General features: G+C 39.1%; 1 protein-coding gene across 2 annotated transcripts in view; it reads left to right on the forward strand.

Moving 5' to 3' along the window:
• The first annotated feature begins 751 nt into the window (after positions 1-751).
• HHIP (hedgehog interacting protein) overlaps positions 752-22,018 on the forward strand; it is a 101,799-nt gene continuing 80,532 nt past the window's right edge. For both annotated transcript variants that reach the window (XM_033215375.1, XM_033215374.1), the window contains exons 1-4: positions 752-1,713; positions 7,376-7,568; positions 19,723-19,879; positions 20,565-20,766. In XM_033215375.1, the coding sequence (XP_033071266.1) occupies positions 1,435-1,713; positions 7,376-7,568; positions 19,723-19,879; positions 20,565-20,766 (831 nt within the window). In that variant the 5' untranslated portion in view covers positions 752-1,434. The remainder of the gene's footprint in view (positions 1,714-7,375; positions 7,569-19,722; positions 19,880-20,564; positions 20,767-22,018) is intronic.

Below are 22,018 nucleotides of genomic sequence, written 5' to 3' on the forward strand. Positions count from 1 at the left end.
CCTGAAAGGTGTGTCGGGGACTAACCCGCCCAAACCGAGGCAAACACTCTGGGAGGCCGACTCCGGCTTGGCTTGTGGCCCGACACACCGCCCCACTCCGCGCACACGTGTCTGTGACACTTCAGTGGCTTGCAGGACCTCCAGCGAGGATGTCTCCAAATCATCTCAGCCTACTCAACGGCATCTAGGATGCCCCCCTGCCTCTAAGTCAGACCCCAAGAAAGATCTTTGAGGACTTGAGCTTCACATTGAAAATCAGTGTGGAAAATGGGGGTGTCCGTGAGGCTGGGGGAGACAAAGGGGCCCAAAAACTCCCTCCCGTCCGCTCCAGCCCACTTAGTTCACCCTCCCACGGGGCGAGGGGCGGGCCGGGAGGCTGGGGTGGGGGATGGCCCTGGAAGGGGTCCCTCCCTTCCCACCTCCCACGGCCCACCCTTACTTACTTTCTCTCGGAGCCTCAGCTTGGCCGCCTTTAGCCCAGGCGATGCGGAGGGGAAGCCGGGAGGAGAGAGGAGCCTGCGGGCTGCAGCAGCCGGGCAGTCCCAGAATCTCCGGACTGCGCCCCTGCCCCAAGCCCTCCGGGAACCCGGGCCGTGGACGCCCGGAACCGGGGCCGTGGACGCCCCCACCCGGGCGCCGCGGAGAGGCGGGCGCGCTGGGTTCAGCACCCTCGAGGCTGGCTCCCAACGCTGACGGCCCTCCCCCTCCGTCCGCCGCCGTCGCTGCCAGCCGCCCCTCCCCGCCGCAGCAGGGAGGCCCCCGGGGCCCGGGGGACGCGCTCGCGCGGGGGCTGCCCCCTCCCCTTCCCCCCACCCTGGGCGGGGGCGCGCGAGAAGCGGTGACGTCAAGGGGCGCGCTGTGGCAGCACCTCCCCGCGCGCTAGTTAAAAAGAAGAAGAAAAGAGGGAGCGAAACATGAGAGGCTGTGTGAGAAGCTGCAGCCGCCGGCAGAGGAGACCTCAGCATCATCTAGAGCCCAGCGCTGACCCTGCCTCCGCCTGCCCCGCCGCCGCCGTCGCCGTTTCTGTTCCTGCTACTGTACCAACTAAACAACTCCCGTTACACGGACAAGTGAACATCTGTGGCTGTCCTCTCTTTTTCTTCCTCCTCTTACAACTCCTTCTCCTCCTCCCACTTCCCAGCCGCAGCAGAAAGCCCCTAACCCCACTGACACTGGCACAACTGAAAACGGTGTCATCTGCACAACTTTATCTCGCTCCTCCGGCTTCCTTAAGGCATTGGACCCATCGCCGCGTCTTTTATTTTTTGCGAAGTTGCATCGCTGAACATATTTTTGTCCCCGTCACCTACCTCTGCCTCTGGAGTGCCCTGCAGCCCCGCAGCCTCCTCCTGGAGCTGCGCCTTAGTGCCTCTGCTGGGCAGTGGCGTTCCCCCCCATCCTCCCGCGCCCAGCCCCTGCTGCTCTGGGCAGACGATGCTGAAGATGCTCTCCTTTAAGCTGCTGCTGTTGGCTGTGGCTCTGGGCTTCTTTGAAGGAGATGCTAAGTTTGGGGAAAGAAACGAAGGGAGCGGAGCAAGGAGGAGAAGGTGCCTGAATGGGAACCCTCCGAAGCGCCTGAAAAGGAGAGACAGGAGGATGATGTCCCAGCTGGAGCTGCTGAGTGGGGGAGAGATGCTGTGCGGTGGCTTCTACCCTCGGCTGTCCTGCTGCCTGCGGAGTGACAGCCCGGGGCTGGGGCGCCTGGAGAATAAGGTAGGCAGTCACCGGCCTCACGGACGCGTACTTGGCATATTGGCTGGGTGGGGTTCCCTGTGGCTCTGGCAAAGCCAGTGGCTGTAAGAAGGGCAAAACTTCTTTGGGGGAGTTCTTTTCATAACTTTTCTAAAGCGCTAACGTGATTCTGTTGTGTGTTCCTCTGGGGTAAGCAAACAGCATTCCCGCCCCCAGAGTCCGCGGTCGGGATGCTGTGCAAACTTGCCTATCTCTGAAAACAGACGCTTCTGCGGTACCCGCACCCTGGGCTGGGTAAATATTTTAAAAGAATCGCGATGAACAGTGTGTTTTGGATCGAATGGGGCACTGGCTGCGGTGAAACTGTAAATTAAGGTGCCTGTGGTTTCCGGTTTATTTTTCTAGGGTAAAAAGATTTGTGCCGTTTTCTCCACGTGCTCGGTTAGGGAGAGGATTGAATTGTAAAGGATGTTGAAGCATGGTTGGTTTATGATCCCCAGCCCCGTCAGAGGGGGGTGTCTTGCATTACATTAGTTAAACCAACAGAAAGGAACTCTTGGTCCTCCGGTTAGGGACCTGAAAACCACTGGCGAAAGATTTTGCTGGGGCGTTATTTATCACGTAAAACTGAGACGATTCTTCGTCATTTTGTAACATTATAAATTCAGACTTTCAGGGTCAGTTAGGTGTCTTGGAGGAAGATCTTCTCTAAGAATTTGTTTTAAGAGTAATGGCATTTACGTTATCCTTGTGTTAATAAGTTTAAGTAAATACTAACATGGTGTTTGTTGACTGTAAAGACACGCTTGTTTTTGAGTTTGCAATATCATTCTTGCCAGGAGATGCAGTCATGGGTGGTATTCACTGTACTCCAAGGAATGATTGCTGGGTCACGTCATTAACAATCACTGCACGTGAAATAAACAATCAGGTGTCTTTGCTCCCCCTCCCTTTCTCCATTTTAGGTTTAATTAAGAATTCCTCTGTTAGAACACTGCCAGTTGTCAAGGTCTGAGAGACTCTTGGAAAACTCGTGCTTCAGTCTTGCTGGCCCAGGCATAAAATAAAATAAAATAAAATACCCAGGCTGAATCTAATTTTTATGCTCAGTTCACGGTAGATTTCACTCTATTCTCATGTAAACAGCTCCTACGAATCAACATATGTGTCTGGGTGGTATCTCTCACTTTGTTTTGTAACAAAAAGCCATATTGCATCATTTAATTTGCTCAAGTCATGCAAATAGGAAAAAATCAATAGGACAAAAAGGGGTCGACTTATCCTCCTCCCCACTAAACTGCTGCCCACACACAGAGTCCTGTTGCTTATGGCAAAAGAATAACAACAACACCATTGTATTTGTTAGTTGGTTCACTAATGGGTGAAACTAGAGAACATCATTCTCTTTCAGTCCCCAGCTCTGTCCAAATGTTCATGCCTTTTGAGGGAGCATTTGTCCAACTCCTTCTATTCCCAGATGAGTGAGAACTGTCTTGCTGCAGGTTTTCAGCTGCAACTCTTTTTATTCTTACCATATGCAGCAGGAGCCTGAGATTCAGGGAACAGATATTCCAGGATTTTATTCAAAACAATGTCATTAAGCTCCTGTGTTGCAAATGAATTAAGTTTCAAAATAGCTACATTCAGGTCACCTTAAAGGTTTTATCAGGAGCCCTAAAAAAACAGCAAATTCAGAGAAAAGTTTAGAAATATTTGCTATTAAGTCTCCCTTGGTGTAATATATACTATGAATATACTGATGATCTAGGGACCCCTGCAGTACTCAACTCTTCCAGGGACATATGGAATGAAATTTTGTTCTTCACTAAATGATGGGGAGAAGGGGAAGGGGGATGGGACCGAGGGGAGTTATAGCCCTTAAGAGAAGTTATATAATTTTTTTTTAAAGAAATCATTCTTTAGGAAGCAATCTGCCATGTTAACTATACACATTCCTTTCTGTTTTATGTGCTTCCAATCTCCAACAAACCCCTACTCATTTGGAAAGTCTGTCTGAATTAAGTTTGGTACACTAGACTTTTGCTGGTTCCATTACAAGTGGTTTATAAACTAACAATACCCAAATTGTTCAAAACAGAGATTTGCTATAGCTATGCATATGCATTCTTGACCTATATTAGTTCTCAAGTTTTAATAGTTTTTAAAACATGTTATTTTATAATAAACTTCAGTGTTTCCCTTTTTCCCGTAAGCCTTCCTGGATTATAATATATGTTAGGATCTTATTTCATAATGTGTATACAGGAGAGATGATTGCTATTTGAAAGGGCCCTTTTTTTGTTTATGGAAGAAAAAAAAATCCCCAGAAAGATTTCTGCAGCTTTTCAAGAAACTACAGTAGTAGGTTTTTCCTACAGGAAGAAATTTCTTAGACAAATAGATAGTAGCAAACTAGGTAGGAATATTAGCATGCTCAGCCATACAATTAAGTCCTGTTTCTAGGCTAAGAAATTTTCTTTAACGAACTAGAATTGAGTTCAATTCTTTAGTTATGTAATTATGCTCTATTTTAATTTTTTATATATTTTAATAATGTTCTATATTGTAATAAGATTGTTAACTACCTTGACAAATAAATACTGTCAAAATTTAGGAAGTCATATTATCTTAGCAATATTATCGCACTTTCTAAATACAGCATGCTAAAAGAATCTAATTCTCATTAACCAAATTGAATCTGCAACCAACTAAAATACCCCCATTTCTAAAACTTAACTTGTAGCCACAGAGGCATAGAAGCTCTCTCTACCTTGGGTGGTTTCACAGCCAAAGCTGTCAAGGAATGGGTGAAAAGTAATTGTTTTCAAGTGTGCCCTTTTACAATCATTTGTTTGCTCTGGCTCTTTCAGGCACAAAGGCTATTGTTGAACACATCCAACTAAACAAATAACTCATCCTGGGGTCCCTTTAACAGCTGCCTTAGTACAATGATCTATTTACATATTAGCCTAAAATTGAAACTGAACTCTTTAATGACATAATCCAGCACTATAGTTCAGAGACACATGTGTTCTACCCAACAGCTGAACAACCTTGTAGGCATATGATTTTTAGAAATAACTTTTTGTGTACCAAGTGATCTTAAGGCGACATCTTAATATACTGTCATGTATTTTCTCCTTTTGTCCCCTCATCGAACCCATGTGGGTGCCTTTTGCCCTCTTTGTTTAGTTACTTGGTAAATAAAGAGAAATACAGAAGGTCTCTGTCACCCATTTTACTATTTGTTGATAAACTATAGTTGGAGGCCACGCTTTACTGTGTATCCCCTATTTATCTTACCCTTCTTCTATGGATTTTACTTTCGTGTGGCTGAAGATTAAAGGATGATCTGCCAGATGTTATAAATTAGCAACAGCCACAATGATTACTAGGCATGCTGTAATAATGTTTCAAAGTTTTACATGATTTCTGAAGTATATTTAGTTTTAACCACTATGATGGTTTTGTATACAGCTTTTAAAAATTGACACAGGAAATTAGCTTAGATTTCTTCTTAAGATTGACGGCATCATCAGAAATAAGGTTAAGGACCTATATAAGATACAGACACATAGGCAAAAAAGAAGAAGAAATTACGCTACACACACCCAGACTCATCTGTCTAAAACACTCTTGCAGCTTTGGCTGAGTCAGTTTAATTGACTTCAGTAAGACTATTGGTTCATTGAAACCAAAGCCAGAATGATGGCTCTATCTATCTTCAAACAGGTATTTACACTGCAGACCTCACACAGAGCAAAATGTTACCATCCTGCTGGGCCGGAACAGCATGAAACTTTAAAAAGAATAATATTATACTTGATTTCAGATAATTTATTGAATCCTACTTCTGAAACTTTTGATGAGGGATCTGTGGCCAGAACACATTCCAAAAATTGTAAAAGACAAAATTCCTTAGGCACTAAAATCAAGCTCTTCCTGGATAGCAGCTGAGAGAGTATACGAGGATCATTTTGTTTCAGCTATAAAAAAATGGAAGCATGCATAATCTCCATAAAACCAAAGGTAATTACATTCCAGTTTTTCAGCCAGCAAAAGAGGTGGCTTCAGCATCCTGCAGTTGTTCTGTTCTTAGTGGACTGCTATATGATAAACAAACAGAATTGCTATATGATAAACAAACAGGACAGAGTTGAACACTATTAATATTGAATAGATCTGGTGAGGTCTGCCAGAGTATGGACAATAAAAGACATTTAAAACATTCTTGGAATGCAAATTCTAAGGGTGTAGTCCATGTTTCCTTTTAGAAAATTTTATCCATTTAAGCAATTGTTATTTAAGTAAATTGATAAGACTATAAATATAATTGTGATTAATAATAACTTTTCTGAATATTGCAGCTACAACCCGTTATACATTTTTCCAAAATATGATCACTTCTATTGGACTTGCTGCATACTAAAATTTCAGTATGCTTGTATTCAATTTTTTTTCATTACTTTGCTCTTGCAGATTAAAATTTTTGTGATGACCTGGAATATCATTATCCCAAAAAACAGAAGCCATAGACTTACTCAATTAGAACCTTAATTTGTTAAAGGAATATTTGTTTAAAACAGTGCTCTAGAATTTAAAATATTAAATTTGATTGATAGTTCTAAAGAAGTAATAAAGTATAAATATAGTTAGATGAATTGTGAAAAGGTTTAAAATTCAATTCCATTATGTTGTTTTTAATGTAAAAAATCGATACTTGATTTTGACAGCACTACATTTCCCATGTCAAATATTGTGTTGATATTGCCTTCTATATATATTAAAGGAGGTTCTGAAGGCAGGTTTTTAAAGTTACTGCTAAACAACAAGACCTATTCTGTCTATTAATTGCTAAACTCAATGAATCAGTAACTCAAATTGGTCTTATTGAAATAAAAGACATATCACTGTAAAAATTGTGATGAAGGTATGCCATTTTTCATTAAAATTCACTACATATTATTCAAAAATACTTCATTAAGCTCTTGTGTTTATTCATGCATATAACATACCTGAGGACCCAGTTAAAAAATTTTTCCTGGCTAAGATATAATGAATAATAAAAATTGGTTTTAAACCTGTTTGATTTCACTTTGGATATTATTTTTATAAAACATGAACAGCAAATCCTACTTTAGAAAACTTTCCCTAATGCAGGCTGCAGATTGAAAACTAATTGAAATTTGAGAAATGTAACCCAAGTATATTTTTGACATAATCATATTAAGAATTTCAGGAATGAAATAGATTTTCACGTAAGACACAAATAAGCCATGTCTTGAAAAATTCTGTTTTGCATGCAGTTGGACAAAGGTTGGGATTTTAAAGCTAAGTATCATTCAGTACACACTTTGAGGCAGAATGAAGTGATAAAGTCTTAAAAAGTCTAAATATAATTGCCTTTTATTTTTTCACACCTGAAATACAGATGAAGTCTTTGATTTGCAAGAATAAGAAGCACTTTTATGTATCCCTGCCTTTTGTTCTCCCAGCCCAGTCCCAGAGACTTTACTTGTATCCTTATAAAGGCATTCTGTATTGTGACACAGTAATTCTTTTCAGAAAACTTCATTGGCTAAATTAGACTTTGCTACTTACACAGTTGCAAAAAAAATAATAATAACTATACCTAACTTCACCTAACTAAAAAAATTGTTTGTTTCTGATTTATGACTTTCAGATATTTTCTGTTACCAACAACACAGAATGTGGGAAGTTACTGGAGGAAATCAAATGTGCACTTTGCTCTCCACATTCTCAAAGCCTGTTCCACTCACCTGAGAGAGAAGTCTTGGAAAGAGACCTAGTACTTCCTCTGCTCTGCAAAGACTATTGCAAAGAATTCTTTTACACTTGCCGAGGCCATATTCCAGGTAAGAAAAAAAAATGCATAAGTAAAATAAACCACTGCACAATATCCTTGTAAGATACCTGTGCTTAAATGCTTATTTATAAGACTTGTAAAATTTATCTTGTCTTTAAAATTACCTATTTTACCTCATAATTAACATTTCCAAATTTATAACTTTTATTGCCTCTAAAGGGAATATTGTAATTTCAGTCTGCAAATAGTATAATTGGTTTTGTCAACTTATTATATATTTCTTGTTAAGCTGATAATACAGGTAGTAATCTTTATACACGTTGTATTCTCAATCCAAATTCCTCGTTGGTGCCTTCTTTACCCATCAGCATCAATATCAAGGCAGCATCTTCTTCTACACAGCTGATACATAACTGGAGAATGTCCACTGACTTGTAAGATAGATCCTTAAACAAAATATGATTAGCAATCCAAAAAAGTAATATCTTACAAAGCACTTTCACATAAAATGACAAATTTTCTCCTCAAAACCCCTGTAAGGTAGGTAGAAACAGTGGAGTCTTCTCCAATTGACAGATGAGAAAATCTGAGCCTTGGGAGAAGTCAAACCCCTTGCTCAAAGTTATACAATGAGAAGGTGATAGGAGACGTTCTCATGCACATAGTGTCATGAACATGTCTAGTCACTATTGTAGTTTGGACTCCAATAAGCATATATATTCATTAATTAATTTTTATCATCAAAAATTTGTAAACTTTTGTTGCTGTTGCTTTACTTGGAAGACTCAACACAGAGGAAAAAAATAATTTAGTGAGACATTCTGTTTAGTTAGGCAAAGTCACATACAAATCTACGGAAGATTAAGCAGTATTTAAGGAAAAGACAAGCTTTAAGAACTGTAGAATGCACTGAAAGAATTTTTTTAAGTGCTATGTACATTTTACTTTTTTCTCTGACCCAGGAAAGTGTAGATTTTTGTATTTTTAATATAGCTCTCTTAATAACCTTATAAAATACTTTGACTTGGGTTGCTTGCTTCCTTGAATATAGCATAACATATATCTAAACCCATTCAATATGAAAATATTATTATTATTTTCATAAACCACAGCCATGTTTCTAAGCCTTTTCTCAAGCAGCTGTTTCTTCCTCTTTATCACATTCCCCAGAGCAAAGCAGAATAGGTCACGGTTGCCTAGATGGCCTACAAAGAAGTGATAACAGATTAGATACCATATATGTTTGCTGGAAACTTCAAGTCTTGAACATTTGCCTTTAGGACTATAAGTTAAAAGTGATATCAACACTAAGCATTTTTATTTACCATTATCTACTTTAGATAAATACAACATGCTAGATTTGGGGACTTAACTGTGGGGGTCTTTATATATTTGAAGTAATTTTAGCTTCAAACAACAATAAAATAAAAGTAATATCCACTGAAAGAGAGAGCACAGCAAACAGCTCAGAGCCAGAACTGCAAGCACCTCACTCCCCAGATCAACATATGTGGTGACGAATGACAAATTTATTTTTCTACAAAGTTTGTATATATGTAAAACTGCTGAAGTGCATCAAGATGTCAAGTGCTTTTGGTGGCCACCCAGGCTGCTTTGAAAGATAACCAGATGAAAGCTCCACTCTAGAGGTGGACAGAGCAGCAAGGGTGCTTTCCAGAGACTATGGAAGGCTTTACCCACAAGCAGAGGGTGCTGCCCCTGCGTACATCCAATGCTAATGATCATTCTCAATACTTGCCCCAAAAGTGAGCTATAATAACACACTCTTTGCATTACTTATGCTAATCGATTTGTTGCCTGGATGGATCCTTGGCATGTAGGTTACCACTTCCTAAGGTACAATAAATAAGATGCTAATCCCCACCCTTCCCAGCCCCTGCTTCCAGCAAAGAAGTGTCTTCACAACCGTGGAACACAGATTTTTTTGGAAATTACTATAAAAGCAAATTTTAATAGTTTTCCCTTAAGTTGATTTAATGATATGGTTCACTTTCCTCTGAAGTTCAAAGTGTTGGAAAACAGCTACATTGTGATTCTTTTTTAGAAGAAACTAATCAACATATTTTTGACTATCCTCATTAATAGCTTCATCTTTCTATATAACAAGAACTTGAAGAGGAAGGTACCCCGAGGGATGTATTTTGCTAAAATAAGACAAATGCTGAAAGAATTGGGAGAGAAAAAATAATTCCAGAGACATCTTCGTTTTTTCCCTATCGCCCAATACATGAAGAAATGTATATGTAAATGACCTAACGATTTGCTTTGACTCCACGGCTTTAAGAAAGCACAGTCACTTTAGAATATTCATATACCTACAAGATAGCTACTTCCTAGAATGTTTAATTAAGAAGTAGTCATAGTCTGCTTATTTTTCCAAAAATGGGAAAAGATATTACAAATCAATATAGTGAGTATATACTAGAGTTTATTAATCATAATATTTTCCAGTTGTGAATTCACTTAGGGAAGTAAATTCTCAAAACTTCTAAAATTGCCAAAAACTCTCTGCTCATCTCCTCAGGTCTTTTCTTCTGCTTAACTGAGCAGGGTAGCTACTTTGCTAATCACTAAAAGAAGGCATAACATACTCTATGGGAAGCATATCTAATGGACATCTATTGGCCTTGCTTCTTCCTCTATATCTGTGGTCATAATGATTTTTATCACTCTTCAACCTCATCTTCTCAGCAGTAGGTTATTGTAGTGTGAAATGTCTGCACACAATTAGTTGAACTGGTTTAATCCCGTTGCTAAGAAGGCCAAGGTCAAGGGTTTGATTCAACTGAATTTTTCTAGTCCATAGCCATTCCTAACCCTGGTCAGTTAGCTTACACATGTGTCTTCTTAGTCCCAAGGAGAGTAAACCAGAAGGAATAAATGCAGGGATATATCAAAATCCACCACTTCTGTTAGGATATGTTCATGAGTAAGTCTTACTCCTGAAGAGTCCGTGACTCTTTTTCTTTTTTTTTTTTTTTTTCCTTATCATGATGAGCAGCACTTACAATGAGGAAAAATAACTTTTCCCTGGAATACATGCTGAGAGAAAAGGGAGAACTCAGAATGCTCCAAGGAAGCATTTATTTTATACGTCAGTATTCATAGGGTGCTTTGTGGTATAGCACAACCAGGCTCACTATCCAGGAGATATTTACAGGTCCAAGATAGTTAATAAATGATCAGAACTTTAAAAAATACAGCTGCTGGAATATTCAGTGTTTGTTCATTATTAGTAGACCTGACCATATTATGATGATCCTGAGTGAGCTAAACATGCGCTTTCAGTAAAATGCCAAACAAAAGGGAACCCTGGCAATACATGTTAAAATATATCTCCCTACTCATCATTGTTCACTGCAGAATCGGGTCATTTAAGGTAAAATATTAATAAAAGTGTTAGATACTTAAATTCAAATAAAATTACATGATTGTAAAAAAAAAAAACACGCCCATGTATTTAAGTGAAATCTTCTGAACTGGTTTTCACACTTAGGTTATTCAATTTGTCTAAATTACATAAGAAGTTTGGAGTAAATTTATTGTCTGTATTTTTTCTTAATTTGCTAAGCAGGCATCATACCTCTGGAGCCGCCAAGTTTATGAATATGTATTCATTAATCTTTAGATATTTCGTTTGAAAATGACTTCTCATTTCCTCGTGTTTGTCCCAGTTACTAATTCCATTTAAATTGGAATCGACCACCAGCATTGTTAATTAATTTCCCCTTAAGATGGTATTGGTTAGTAGACAGTAATGCTGAAATACACATGTTTTTTAAGCAAGCTTGACATTTCTTTTGAATTGCATTTTGAAATTTTTCTGTGACCCTTCTGGCAAACATCACATTAAAACTATATTTCTGAAGATGGCCGAATAGGAACAGCTCCAGTCTCCAACTCCCAGCGCAGCGACACAGAAGACCGGTGATTTCTGCATTTTCAACTGAGGTACTGGGGTCATCTCTCTAGGGAGTGCCGGACAATCGGTGCTGGTCAGCTGCTGCAGCCTGACCAGCGTGAGCTGAAGCAGGGCGAGGCATCGCCTCACCTGGAAGCGCAAGGGGGAAGGAAATCCGTTTTCCTAGCCAGGGGAACCGAGACACACAACACCTGGAAAATCGGGTAACTCCCACCCCAATACTGCGCTTTAAGGAAACAGGCACACCAGGAGAATATATCCCACACCTGGCCGGAAGGGTCCCACGCCCACGGAGCCTCCCTCACTGCTAACACAGCAGTCTGCGGCGATCGATCCGCAAGGCAGCAGCGAGGCTGGGGGAGGGGCGCCCGCCATTGCTGAGGCTTAAGTAGGTAAACAAAGCCGCTGGGAAGCTGGAACTGGGTGGAGCTCACAGCAGCTCAAGGAAGCCTGCCTGTCTCTGTAGACTCTACCTCTGCAGACAGCGCACAGCTGCAGTCCAATAGGGGAAGCAGCGGGGGCCCGTGCAGACGCGAACGACTCTGTCTGACAGCTTTGGGGAGAGCTGTGGATCTCATAACGCGGAGGTTGAGATCTGAGAATGGACAGACTGCCTGCTCAGGTGGGTCCCTGACCCCTGAGTAGCCTAGCTGGGAGGCATCCCCCACTAGGGGCAGTCTGACACCCCACACCTCACAGGGTGGAGTCACCCCTGAAAGGAAACTTCCAAAGGAAGAATCAGACAGGTACACTCGCTGTTCAGCAATATTCTATCTTCGGCAACCTCTGCTGCTGATACCCAGGCAAACAGGGTCTGGAGTGGACCTCAAGCAATCTCCAACAGACCAACAGACAGTCCTTCTGACTGTCAGACGGAAAACTATCAAACAGGAAGGACACCTATACCAAAACCCCATCAGTACGTCACCATCATCAAAGACCAGAGACAGATAAAACCACAAAGATGGGGAAGAAGCAGGGCAGAAAAGCTGGAAATTCAAAAAATAAGAGCGCATCTCCCCCTGCAAAGGAGCGCAGCCCATCGCCAGCAACGGATCAAAGCTGGTCAGAGAATGACTTTGACGAGATGAGAGAAGAAGGCTTCAGTCCATCAAACCTCTCAGAGCTAAAGGAGGAATTACGTACCCAGCGCAAAGAAACTAAAAATCTTGAAAAAAGAGTGGAAGAATTGACAGCTAGACTAATTAATGCAGAGAAGATCATAAACGAAATGACAGAGATGAAAACCATGACACGAGAAATATGTGACAAATGCACAAGCTTCAGTAACCGACTCGATCACCTGGAAGAAAGAGTATCAGCGATTGAGGATCAAATGAATGAAATGAAGCGAGAAGAGAAACCAAAAGAAAAAAGAAGAAAAAGAAATGAACAAAGCCTGCAAGAAGTATGGGATTATGTAAAAAGACCAAATCTACGTCTGATTGGGGTGCCTGAAAGTGAGGGGGAAAATGGAACCAAGTTGGAAAACACTCTTCAGGATATCATCCAGGAGAACTTCCCCAACCTAGTAGGGCAGGCCAACATTCAAATTCAGGAAATACAGAGAACGCCACAAAGATACTCCTCGAGAGGAGCAACTCCAAGACACATAATTGCCAGATTCACCAAAGTTGAAATGAAGGAAAAAATCTTAAGGGCAGCCAGAGAGAAAGGTCGGGTTACCCACAAAGGGAAGCCCATCAGACTAACAGCAGATCTCTCGGCAGAAACTCTACAAGCCAGAAGAGAGTGGGGGCCAATATTCAACGTTCTTAAAGAAAAGAATTTTCAACCCAGAATTTCATATCCAGCCAAACTAAGTTTCATCAGTGAAGGAGAAAGAAAATCCTTTACAGATAAGCAAATGCTTAGAGATTTTGTCACCACCAGGCCTGCCTTACAAGAGACCCTGAAGGAAGCCCTAAACATAGAAAGGAACAAGCGGTACCAGCCATTGCAAAAACATGCCAAAATGTAAAGACCATCGAGGCTAGGAAGAAACTGCATCAACTAACGAGCAAAATAACCACTTAATATCATAATGGCAGGATCAAGTTCACACATAACAATATTAACCTTAAATGTAAATGGACTAAATGCTCCAATTAAAAGACACAGACTGGCAAACTGGATAAAGAGTCAAGACCCATCAGTCTGCTGTATTCAGGAGACCCATCTCACATGCAGAGACATACATAGGCTCAAAATAAAGGGATGGAGGAAGATCTACCAAGCAAATGGAGAACAAAAAAAAGCAGGAGTTGCAATCCTAGTCTCTGATAAAACAGACTTTAAACCATCAAAGATCAAAAGAGACAAAGAAGGCCATTACATAATGGTAAAGGGATCAATTCAACAGGAAGAGCTAACTCTCCTAAATATATATGCACCCAATACAGGAGCACCCACATTCATAAAGCAAGTCCTTAGAGACTTACAAAGAGACTTAGACTCCCACAAAATAATAATGGGAGACTTCGACACTCCACTGTCAACATTAGACAGATCAACGAGACAGAAAGTTAACAAGGGTATCCAGGAATTGAACTCATCTCTGCACCAAGCGGACCTAATAGACATCTATAGAACTCTCCACCCCAAATCAACAGAATATACATTCTTCTCAGCACCACATCGCACTTCTTCCAAAATTGACCACATAATTGGAAGTAAAGCACTCCTCAGCAAATGTCAAAGAACAGAAATTATAACAAACTGTCTCTCAGACCACAGTGCAATCAAACTAGAACTCAGGACTAAGAAACTCAATCAAAACCGCTCAACTACATGGAAACTGAACAACCTGCTCCTGAATGACTACTGGGTACATAATGTAATGAAAGCAGAAATAAAGATGTTCTTTGAAACCAATGAGAACAAAGATACAACATACCAGAATCTCTGGGACACATTTAAAGCAGTGTGTAGAGGGAAATTTAGAGCACTAAATGCCCACAAGAGAAAGCAGGAAAGATCTAAAATGGACACTCTAACATCACAATTAAAAGAAATAGAGAGGCAAGAGCAAACATATTCAAAAGCTAGCACAAGGCAAGAAATAACTAAGATCAGAGCCGAACTGAAGGAGATAGAGACACAAAAAACCCTCCAAAAAATCAATGAATCCAGGAGTTGGTTTTTTGAAAAGATCAACAAAATTGACAGACTGCTAGCTAGACTAATAAAGAAGAAAAGAGAGAGGAATCAAATAGACGCAATAAAAAATGATAAAGGGGGTATCACCACCGACCCCACAGAAATACAAACAACCATCAGAGAATACTATAAATGCCTCTATGCAAGTCAACTAGAAAATCTAGAAGAAATGGATAATTTCCTGGATACTTACACTCTTCCAAGACTAAACCAGGAAGAAGTTGAATCCCTGAATAGACCAATAGCAGGCTCTGAAATTGAGGCAACAATTAACAGCCTACCCACCAAAAAAAGTCCAGGACCAGATGGATTCACAGCTGAATTCTACCAGAGGTACAAGGAGAAGCTGGTACCATTCCTTCTGAAACTATTCCAATCAATAGAAAAAGAGGGAATCCTCCCTAACTCATTTTATGAGGCCAACATCATCCTGATACCAAAGCCTGGCAGAGACACAACAAAATAAGAGAATTTTAGACCAATATCCCTGATGAACATCGATGCAAAAATTCTCAATAAAATACTGGCAAACCGGATTCAGCAGCACATCAAAAAGCTTATCCACCATGACCAAGTGGGCTTCATCCCTGGGATGCAAGACTGGTTCAACATTCGCAAATCAATCAACGTAATCCAGCATATAAACAGAACCAAAGACAAAAACCACATGATTATCTCAATAGATGCAGAAAAGGCTTTTGACAAAATTCAACAGCCCTTTATGCTAAAAACGCTCAATAAATTTGGTATTGATGGAACGTACCTCAAAATAATAAGAGCTATTTATGACAAACCCACAGCTAATATCATACTGAATGGGCAAAAACTGGAAAAATTCCCTTTGAAAACTGGCACAAGACAGGGATGCCCTCTCTCACCACTCCTATTCAACATAGTGTTGGAAGTTCTGGCTAGGGCAATCAGGCAAGAGAAAGAAATCAAGGGTATCCAGTTAGGAAAAGAAGAAGTCAAATTGTCCCTGTTTGCAGATGACATGATGGTATATTTAGAAAACCCCATTGTCTCAGCCCAAAATCTCCTTAAGCTGATAAGCAAATTCAGCAGTCTCAGGATACAAAATTAATGTGCAAAAATCACAAGCATTCTTATACACCAGTAACAGACAAGCAGAGAGCCAAATCAGGAATCAACTTCCATTCACAATTGCTTCAAAGAGAATAAAATACCTAGGAATCCAGCTTACAAGGGATGTCAAGGACCTCTTCAAGGAGAACTACAAACCACTGCTCAGTGAAATCAAAGAGGACACAAACAAATGGAAGAACATACCATGCTCATGGATAGGAAGAATCAATATCGTGAAAATGGCCATACTGCCCAAGGTGATTTATAGATTCAATGCCATCCCCATCAAGCTACCAATGACTTTCTTCACAGAATTGGAAAAAATGGCTTTAAAGTTCATATGGAACCAAAAAAGAGCCCGCATTGCCAAGACAATCCTAAGTCAAAAGGACAAAGCTGGAGGCGTCACGCTACCTGACTTCAAACTATACTACAAGGCTACAGTAACCAAAACAGCATGGTACTGGTACCACAACAGAGATATAGACCAATGGAACAGAACAGAGTCCTCAGAAATAATACCACACATCTACAGCCATCTGATCTTTGACAAACCTGAGAGAAACAAGAAATGGGGAAAGGATTCCCTATTTAATAAATGGTGCTGGGAAAATTGGCTAGCCATAAGTAGAAAGCTGAAACTGGATCCTTTCCTTACCCCTTATACGAAAATTAATTCAAGATGGATTAGAGACTTAAATGTTAGACCTAATACCATAAAAACCCTAGAAGAAAATCTAGGTAGTACCATTCAGGACATAGGCATGGGCAAGGACTTCATGTCTAAAACACCAAAAGCAACGGCAGCAAAAGCCAAAATTGACAAATAGGATCTAATTAAACTAAAGAGCTTTTGCACAGCTAAAGAAACTACCATCAGAGTGAACAGGCAACCTACAGAATGGGAGAAAATTTTTGCAACCTACTCATCTGACAAAGGGCTAATATCCAGAATCTACAAAGAACTCAAACAAATATACAAGAAAAAAACAAACAACCCCATCAAAAAGTGGGAAAGGATATGAACAGACATTTCTCAAAAGAAGACATCCATACAGCCAACAGACACATGAAAAAATGCTCATCATCACTCGCCATCAGAGAAATGCAAATCAAAACCACAATGAGATACCATCTCACACCAGTTAGAATGGCAATCATTAAGAAGTCAGGAAACAACAGGTGTTGGAGAGGATGTGGAGAAATAGGAACACTTTTACACTGTTGGTGGGATTGTAAACTAGTTCAACCATTATGGAAAACAGTATGGCGATTCCTCAAGGATCTAGAACTAGATGTACCATATGACCCAGCCATCCCACTACTGGGTATATACCCAAAGGATTATAAATTACTCTACTACAAAGACACATGCACACGTATGTTTATTGCGGCACTATTCACAATAGCAAAGACTTGGAATCAACCCAAATGTCCATCTGTGACAGACTGGATTAAGAAAATGTGGCACATATACACCATGGAATACTATGCAGCCATAAAAAAGGATGAGTTTGCGTCCTTTGTAGGGACATGGATGCAGCTGGAAACCATCATTCTTAGCAAACTATCACAAGAACAGAAAACCAAACACTGCATGTTCTCACTCATAGGTGGGAACTGAACAATGAGATCACTTGGACTCGGAAGGGGAACATCACACACTGGGGCCTATCATGGGGAGGGAGGAGGAGGGAGGGATTGCATTGGGGAGTTATACATGATATAAACGTTATGCACATGTACCCTAGAACTTAAAGTATAATAAAAAATAAAAAATAAAAAAATAAAACTATATTTCTCACTCACATATCCAGTTATAAATATGACCATAGTATGACAGTCTTCCTGCATGCATAATATAGGCATGGAGATTTTGTTGCCTGGTGGTAAATATTTCCAAAACAAGATCTAACCCAAAACTGTGCAACGAGTTTGATTTAACAATTTAGCTTTTTTTTCTTTTTACCTGTAAGAGACTTGTTTAACACTATTAGGCAGTTTTCATCTGAATGCTTACCCATTTAAGAAGGGAGGGGAAAAGTTATCTTTTGCAAATAGTGACTTGCTACAGATGAGTAAATGCTTCTACGGCCTTCATTCCTCTCCCCAGTTTCTAATCCTTGAATTTTTTTCAAAGAAAGATAACTTTCTGATTGCCTTGCCCCTCCTATGGAGCACTTCCCAGCTGCTTGCCTCTTTTTCTCTGTGCCCCCCACCGCATGCACACACACACATACACACACACACACACACACACACACACGCACTCCCAAGGACATCTGCTCTTAACTTGCCTGGTTGCCAAGACAAGATCCTTTCCAATAGCCTAGTCAGAAATTGGCAGTGAAGAGTCTCTCTCAGAAAGTTCAGGGTGAGACATTTCACTCAAAAGTTAGGTCAAAATGTACCTCAAGCTTTACAACCATTTGGGACCTTCACTTTCAAAGATAAGTTTTAGGTTTGAGGGGTCCTAGGTCAAGCACACGGAAAGTAAACTTGTGGTGTCTTTTATGCACCATTGATGAGTCTCACTTGGCTGATTCCAAATTCTTAGAAATCCTTGCTAAATCTGAATTTCTTATACAACTCCTAAATTTCTACTGAGCTATTCAGTATGTTTATCACAAAATTGATGAGGTATGAAAATCTAATTTGTTATACAAAAATAAAAACTTTAGATATATGATACAAAGTATAAGACCAGAAGCAACAATTTAGTTCCACATATAAGGCTGACTCTGGTAGCACCATCATATTTTGAGAGCAGAAATCATTAGAATGTGGAAGTGAGTCTTTCTAATATGTCTCAGAAAGGTAACACCTTATTAACTCAAATTGTAAAGGTAATATCAAAACTTTTTTGCCATAAAGTTCTTTTCTTTCATATCCAAAGATAGCTGTCTTTATATAATAAAATATTTAATGTGTAAGAAAAGAAAAAACATCTTTCTTTTAGATCCTATTAAGTAACTCTGCTGTTATTTTTGTTTTGACTTGTTGATATGTCAGCTTTTCTGTTTGAGACGATTGAAGGAATATTTTAAATATAATTTTTCTATTACAAATTAATCATTATCTCCTATAAGTGAAGTGCAGGAAAAAGGCACTTACATATTTGAATATGGAGGTTCTGTTATAAACATCAATTCATTGCTTGATCATTACACAGTGCGTCAGTTGTTTATTATAGTATATAATGACCTTGTGTTATTCATCAGATTTATTATTTAATCTTACATAAGTGACAATACACTAAGACTTGTAAAATGACCAAAATTGGCACCTGATGGCCTGTCTGCTTCTTGATTCTTGCTTGTTCATCTGAGGAAGTTATTTAGTATTGTAGGAAAAAATGCTAAATACTGATGATGAGATAAGCTCACAGGTACAATGTACAGTAGCTAGAGAATCTTGAAAAGACATCAATGCAATAGCAAGATAAATGCTGAGTTTATCTTATTTGTACCTCAAAGGAGCCTTTTAATACCCAACACAATATTATTTCACTTTTACCACAATTTTTAAATTTAGTTTAAAACACAAATAGGAATCCCAATCCCTGATTTTTTTCTTTCTTTTTATTTAGTATTTATTTATTTATTTATTTATTAGGATTGTGTCTCACTCTGTGGCCCAAGCTAGAGTGCAGTGGCATGATCTCAGTTTACTCCAACCTCCATCTCCCGGTTCAAGTGATTCTCCTGCCTCAGCCTCCCGAATAGCTGGGAGTATAGGTGCATGCCACTATGCCCAGCTAATTTTTATATTTTTAGTAGAGACGGGGTTTCACCATATTGGCCAGGCTGGTCTCAAACTACTGACCTCAGATGGTCCACCCGCCTCAGCCTCACAAAGTGCTGGGATTACGGGAGTGTTTTTATTTCAGTCTAGGTTCTTCCTAAAATATCCATCTAGTTTCTAAAAATTGTTTTCCTCATCTTACATCTTTCAAATAAGGTGGTTTTACTATGACACTAAGTGTTTCTAATGAGTATTTTTATATTTTTTAAAGGTTTCCTTCAAACAACTGCGGATGAGTTTTGCTTTTACTATGCAAGAAAAGATGGTGGGTTGTGCTTTCCAGATTTTCCAAGAAAACAAGTCAGAGGACCAGCATCTAACTACTTGGACCAGATGGAAGAATATGACAAAGTGGAAGAGATCAGCAGGTTCATAAAGATAAATGCTCTTTAATCTTTAAAAAAAAAAACCCAACTGACAAATCTTGTGGTTTTGACAGTGAATCAACTGTCCGTGCTTATGTTCAGCAGCTATATCCTCCAGATGCTTTATTTTTTTCTCTGTGGTAGTTTGTTTCTCTAAAATTCTAGCTTAAATGCTTTTAATACTTAGACTACTAATCTTATATTATGAGCTTGGCTTCTCTATGACTCATGTGAATTTTATGGGTATAGTTTTAAGCCTGAATCTGATGATTGTTGTTAGCCTATGACTGTGAAAATGTTCAGCTCAATTACTATTGGCAAATCAGATTTTTCTAAATAGCTCTTAGAACTTTCTCTCTACATGCCTTCCATAAGGTTTATTTATTGTGAGTAAAACTAATTTTAATTATAGTCACTGAAAGATGAAAAAATGAGATTATGACATTTGAAAATATATACATGTTTTGATTCTCTTATTTTACTTTCTGATAGAAGGCTATTTTGTTGTTTGCCATTGAAAGAATTTAAAAGAACCACTTAAAAGAATTATATTGTGACCCTTGGGTTAGCAGCACTTCATGGTTCTCAAAACCATGATTCCTAAAATAGAGTTTGAAAAGGATGCCGAGTGCATCCCTTATCTCCTTCATCTCAAGAAAAGCTTACTGGTTTTCTTTAATTTGTTTAGAAAGCACAAACACAACTGCTTCTGTATTCAGGAGGTTGTGAGTGGGCTGCGGCAGCCCGTTGGTGCCCTGCATAGTGGGGATGGCTCGCACCGTCTCTTCATTCTGGAAAAAGAAGGTTATGTGAAGATACTTACCCCTGAAGGAGAAATTTTCAAGGAGCCTTATTTGGACATTCACAAACTTGTTCAAAGTGGAATAAAGGTTGGCTTTTTAAATTTTATTTATTTTTGTGCTGGCTATGTTAATTTTATTTTAGTGTTACCTTCCTCACTGAAGGTATTTCTTTGTAATAAAAGAAAGAATCTTGCAGGAGAAAATAAGGCGACAACATAAGGAAACAATAATTACGGCACCTGAATTAGGACAGTGACATTAAATTTCTGTTATTTGTTGACTGTTGTGCAATGCAATCGAATTGATATCTGACATGCTTTCCCTATGTAATTGACACATTTAAAGGCATCTTTGGCTTTATAAAGTATTTGTTTAAATATTGTTTAATGGGCATAGCACAGGATTGTACATCAGCATTTGCTAGTAGAAACAAAGAGGTCTTTTGGTTATTTTTGCAATTGCAAATCATTCTTTCACCATCTCTGTTTTTGAGCCTGTCTCATAAAAAATACTACTTATACTATGACTTCCTTGTACAATGTTTTTACAGGTAAGTCAAATATTTCTATAATTAGCCATCTATATAACATATATTGCCCTCTTTTTCACTTCTCTAATTTGAATTCTCATGTTAAATAACCTAGGTATGTAAACAAAATTATTGTCAAGTTTGTTTCACAAGAGCAACACAGGACATTAGCAGTACTAAACTATAAAGCAAATTATGACATTCTAAAATTAAGACATGTTTAATAGCTCATGCCTATTTTAGAGTGAAACAAAGTAACAGTATGATTTGGGAAGAACTGGTTATCCTTTTCATTTCTTCACTGAAAAAAAAACCTAAAGGAGGATTTATAGTCTTCTATTCACATAGAAATGAGCTCTTTCTTGTTTTGTTGTGCTGTACTCAGTGGTAAGAAGACCCAAATCAGAAGAAACAAGTCAGGAAAAATACAGATATATTCCTGCTCTCTATTTCATTTTCTTATTGTGTGAGAGTTAAGATGACTCCAGTCTTTACTTTTTACCATTGAAAATAATGTTATTTATTATTCGTATACGTTTTACTTAATCTGGTCATGGATGACTTCCTTAATATTCATTCACAGGAAGGGCATTACTGAGTTGAAGATTATAACCATAATACATATTGCCAATTTGCTTTAAAAATATTTTCAGATATTTGAGAATAATATTAATTATTTGAGAGAATATTAATATTAACAATAGTTTTCAAATGTGCTTTGAGTAAAAATGTTGGTATTAAAAAAAAATGTTGGTATGATATAATGTAGATGTAAGGAGGGCTCAGAATACTGGAAAATGGTTTTATAAC

The sequence above is a fragment of the Trachypithecus francoisi genome, unplaced genomic scaffold (assembly GCF_009764315.1).
Source record: "Trachypithecus francoisi isolate TF-2019V2 unplaced genomic scaffold, Tfra_2.0 Lachesis_group1, whole genome shotgun sequence".
NCBI lineage: Eukaryota > Metazoa > Chordata > Mammalia > Primates > Cercopithecidae > Trachypithecus > Trachypithecus francoisi.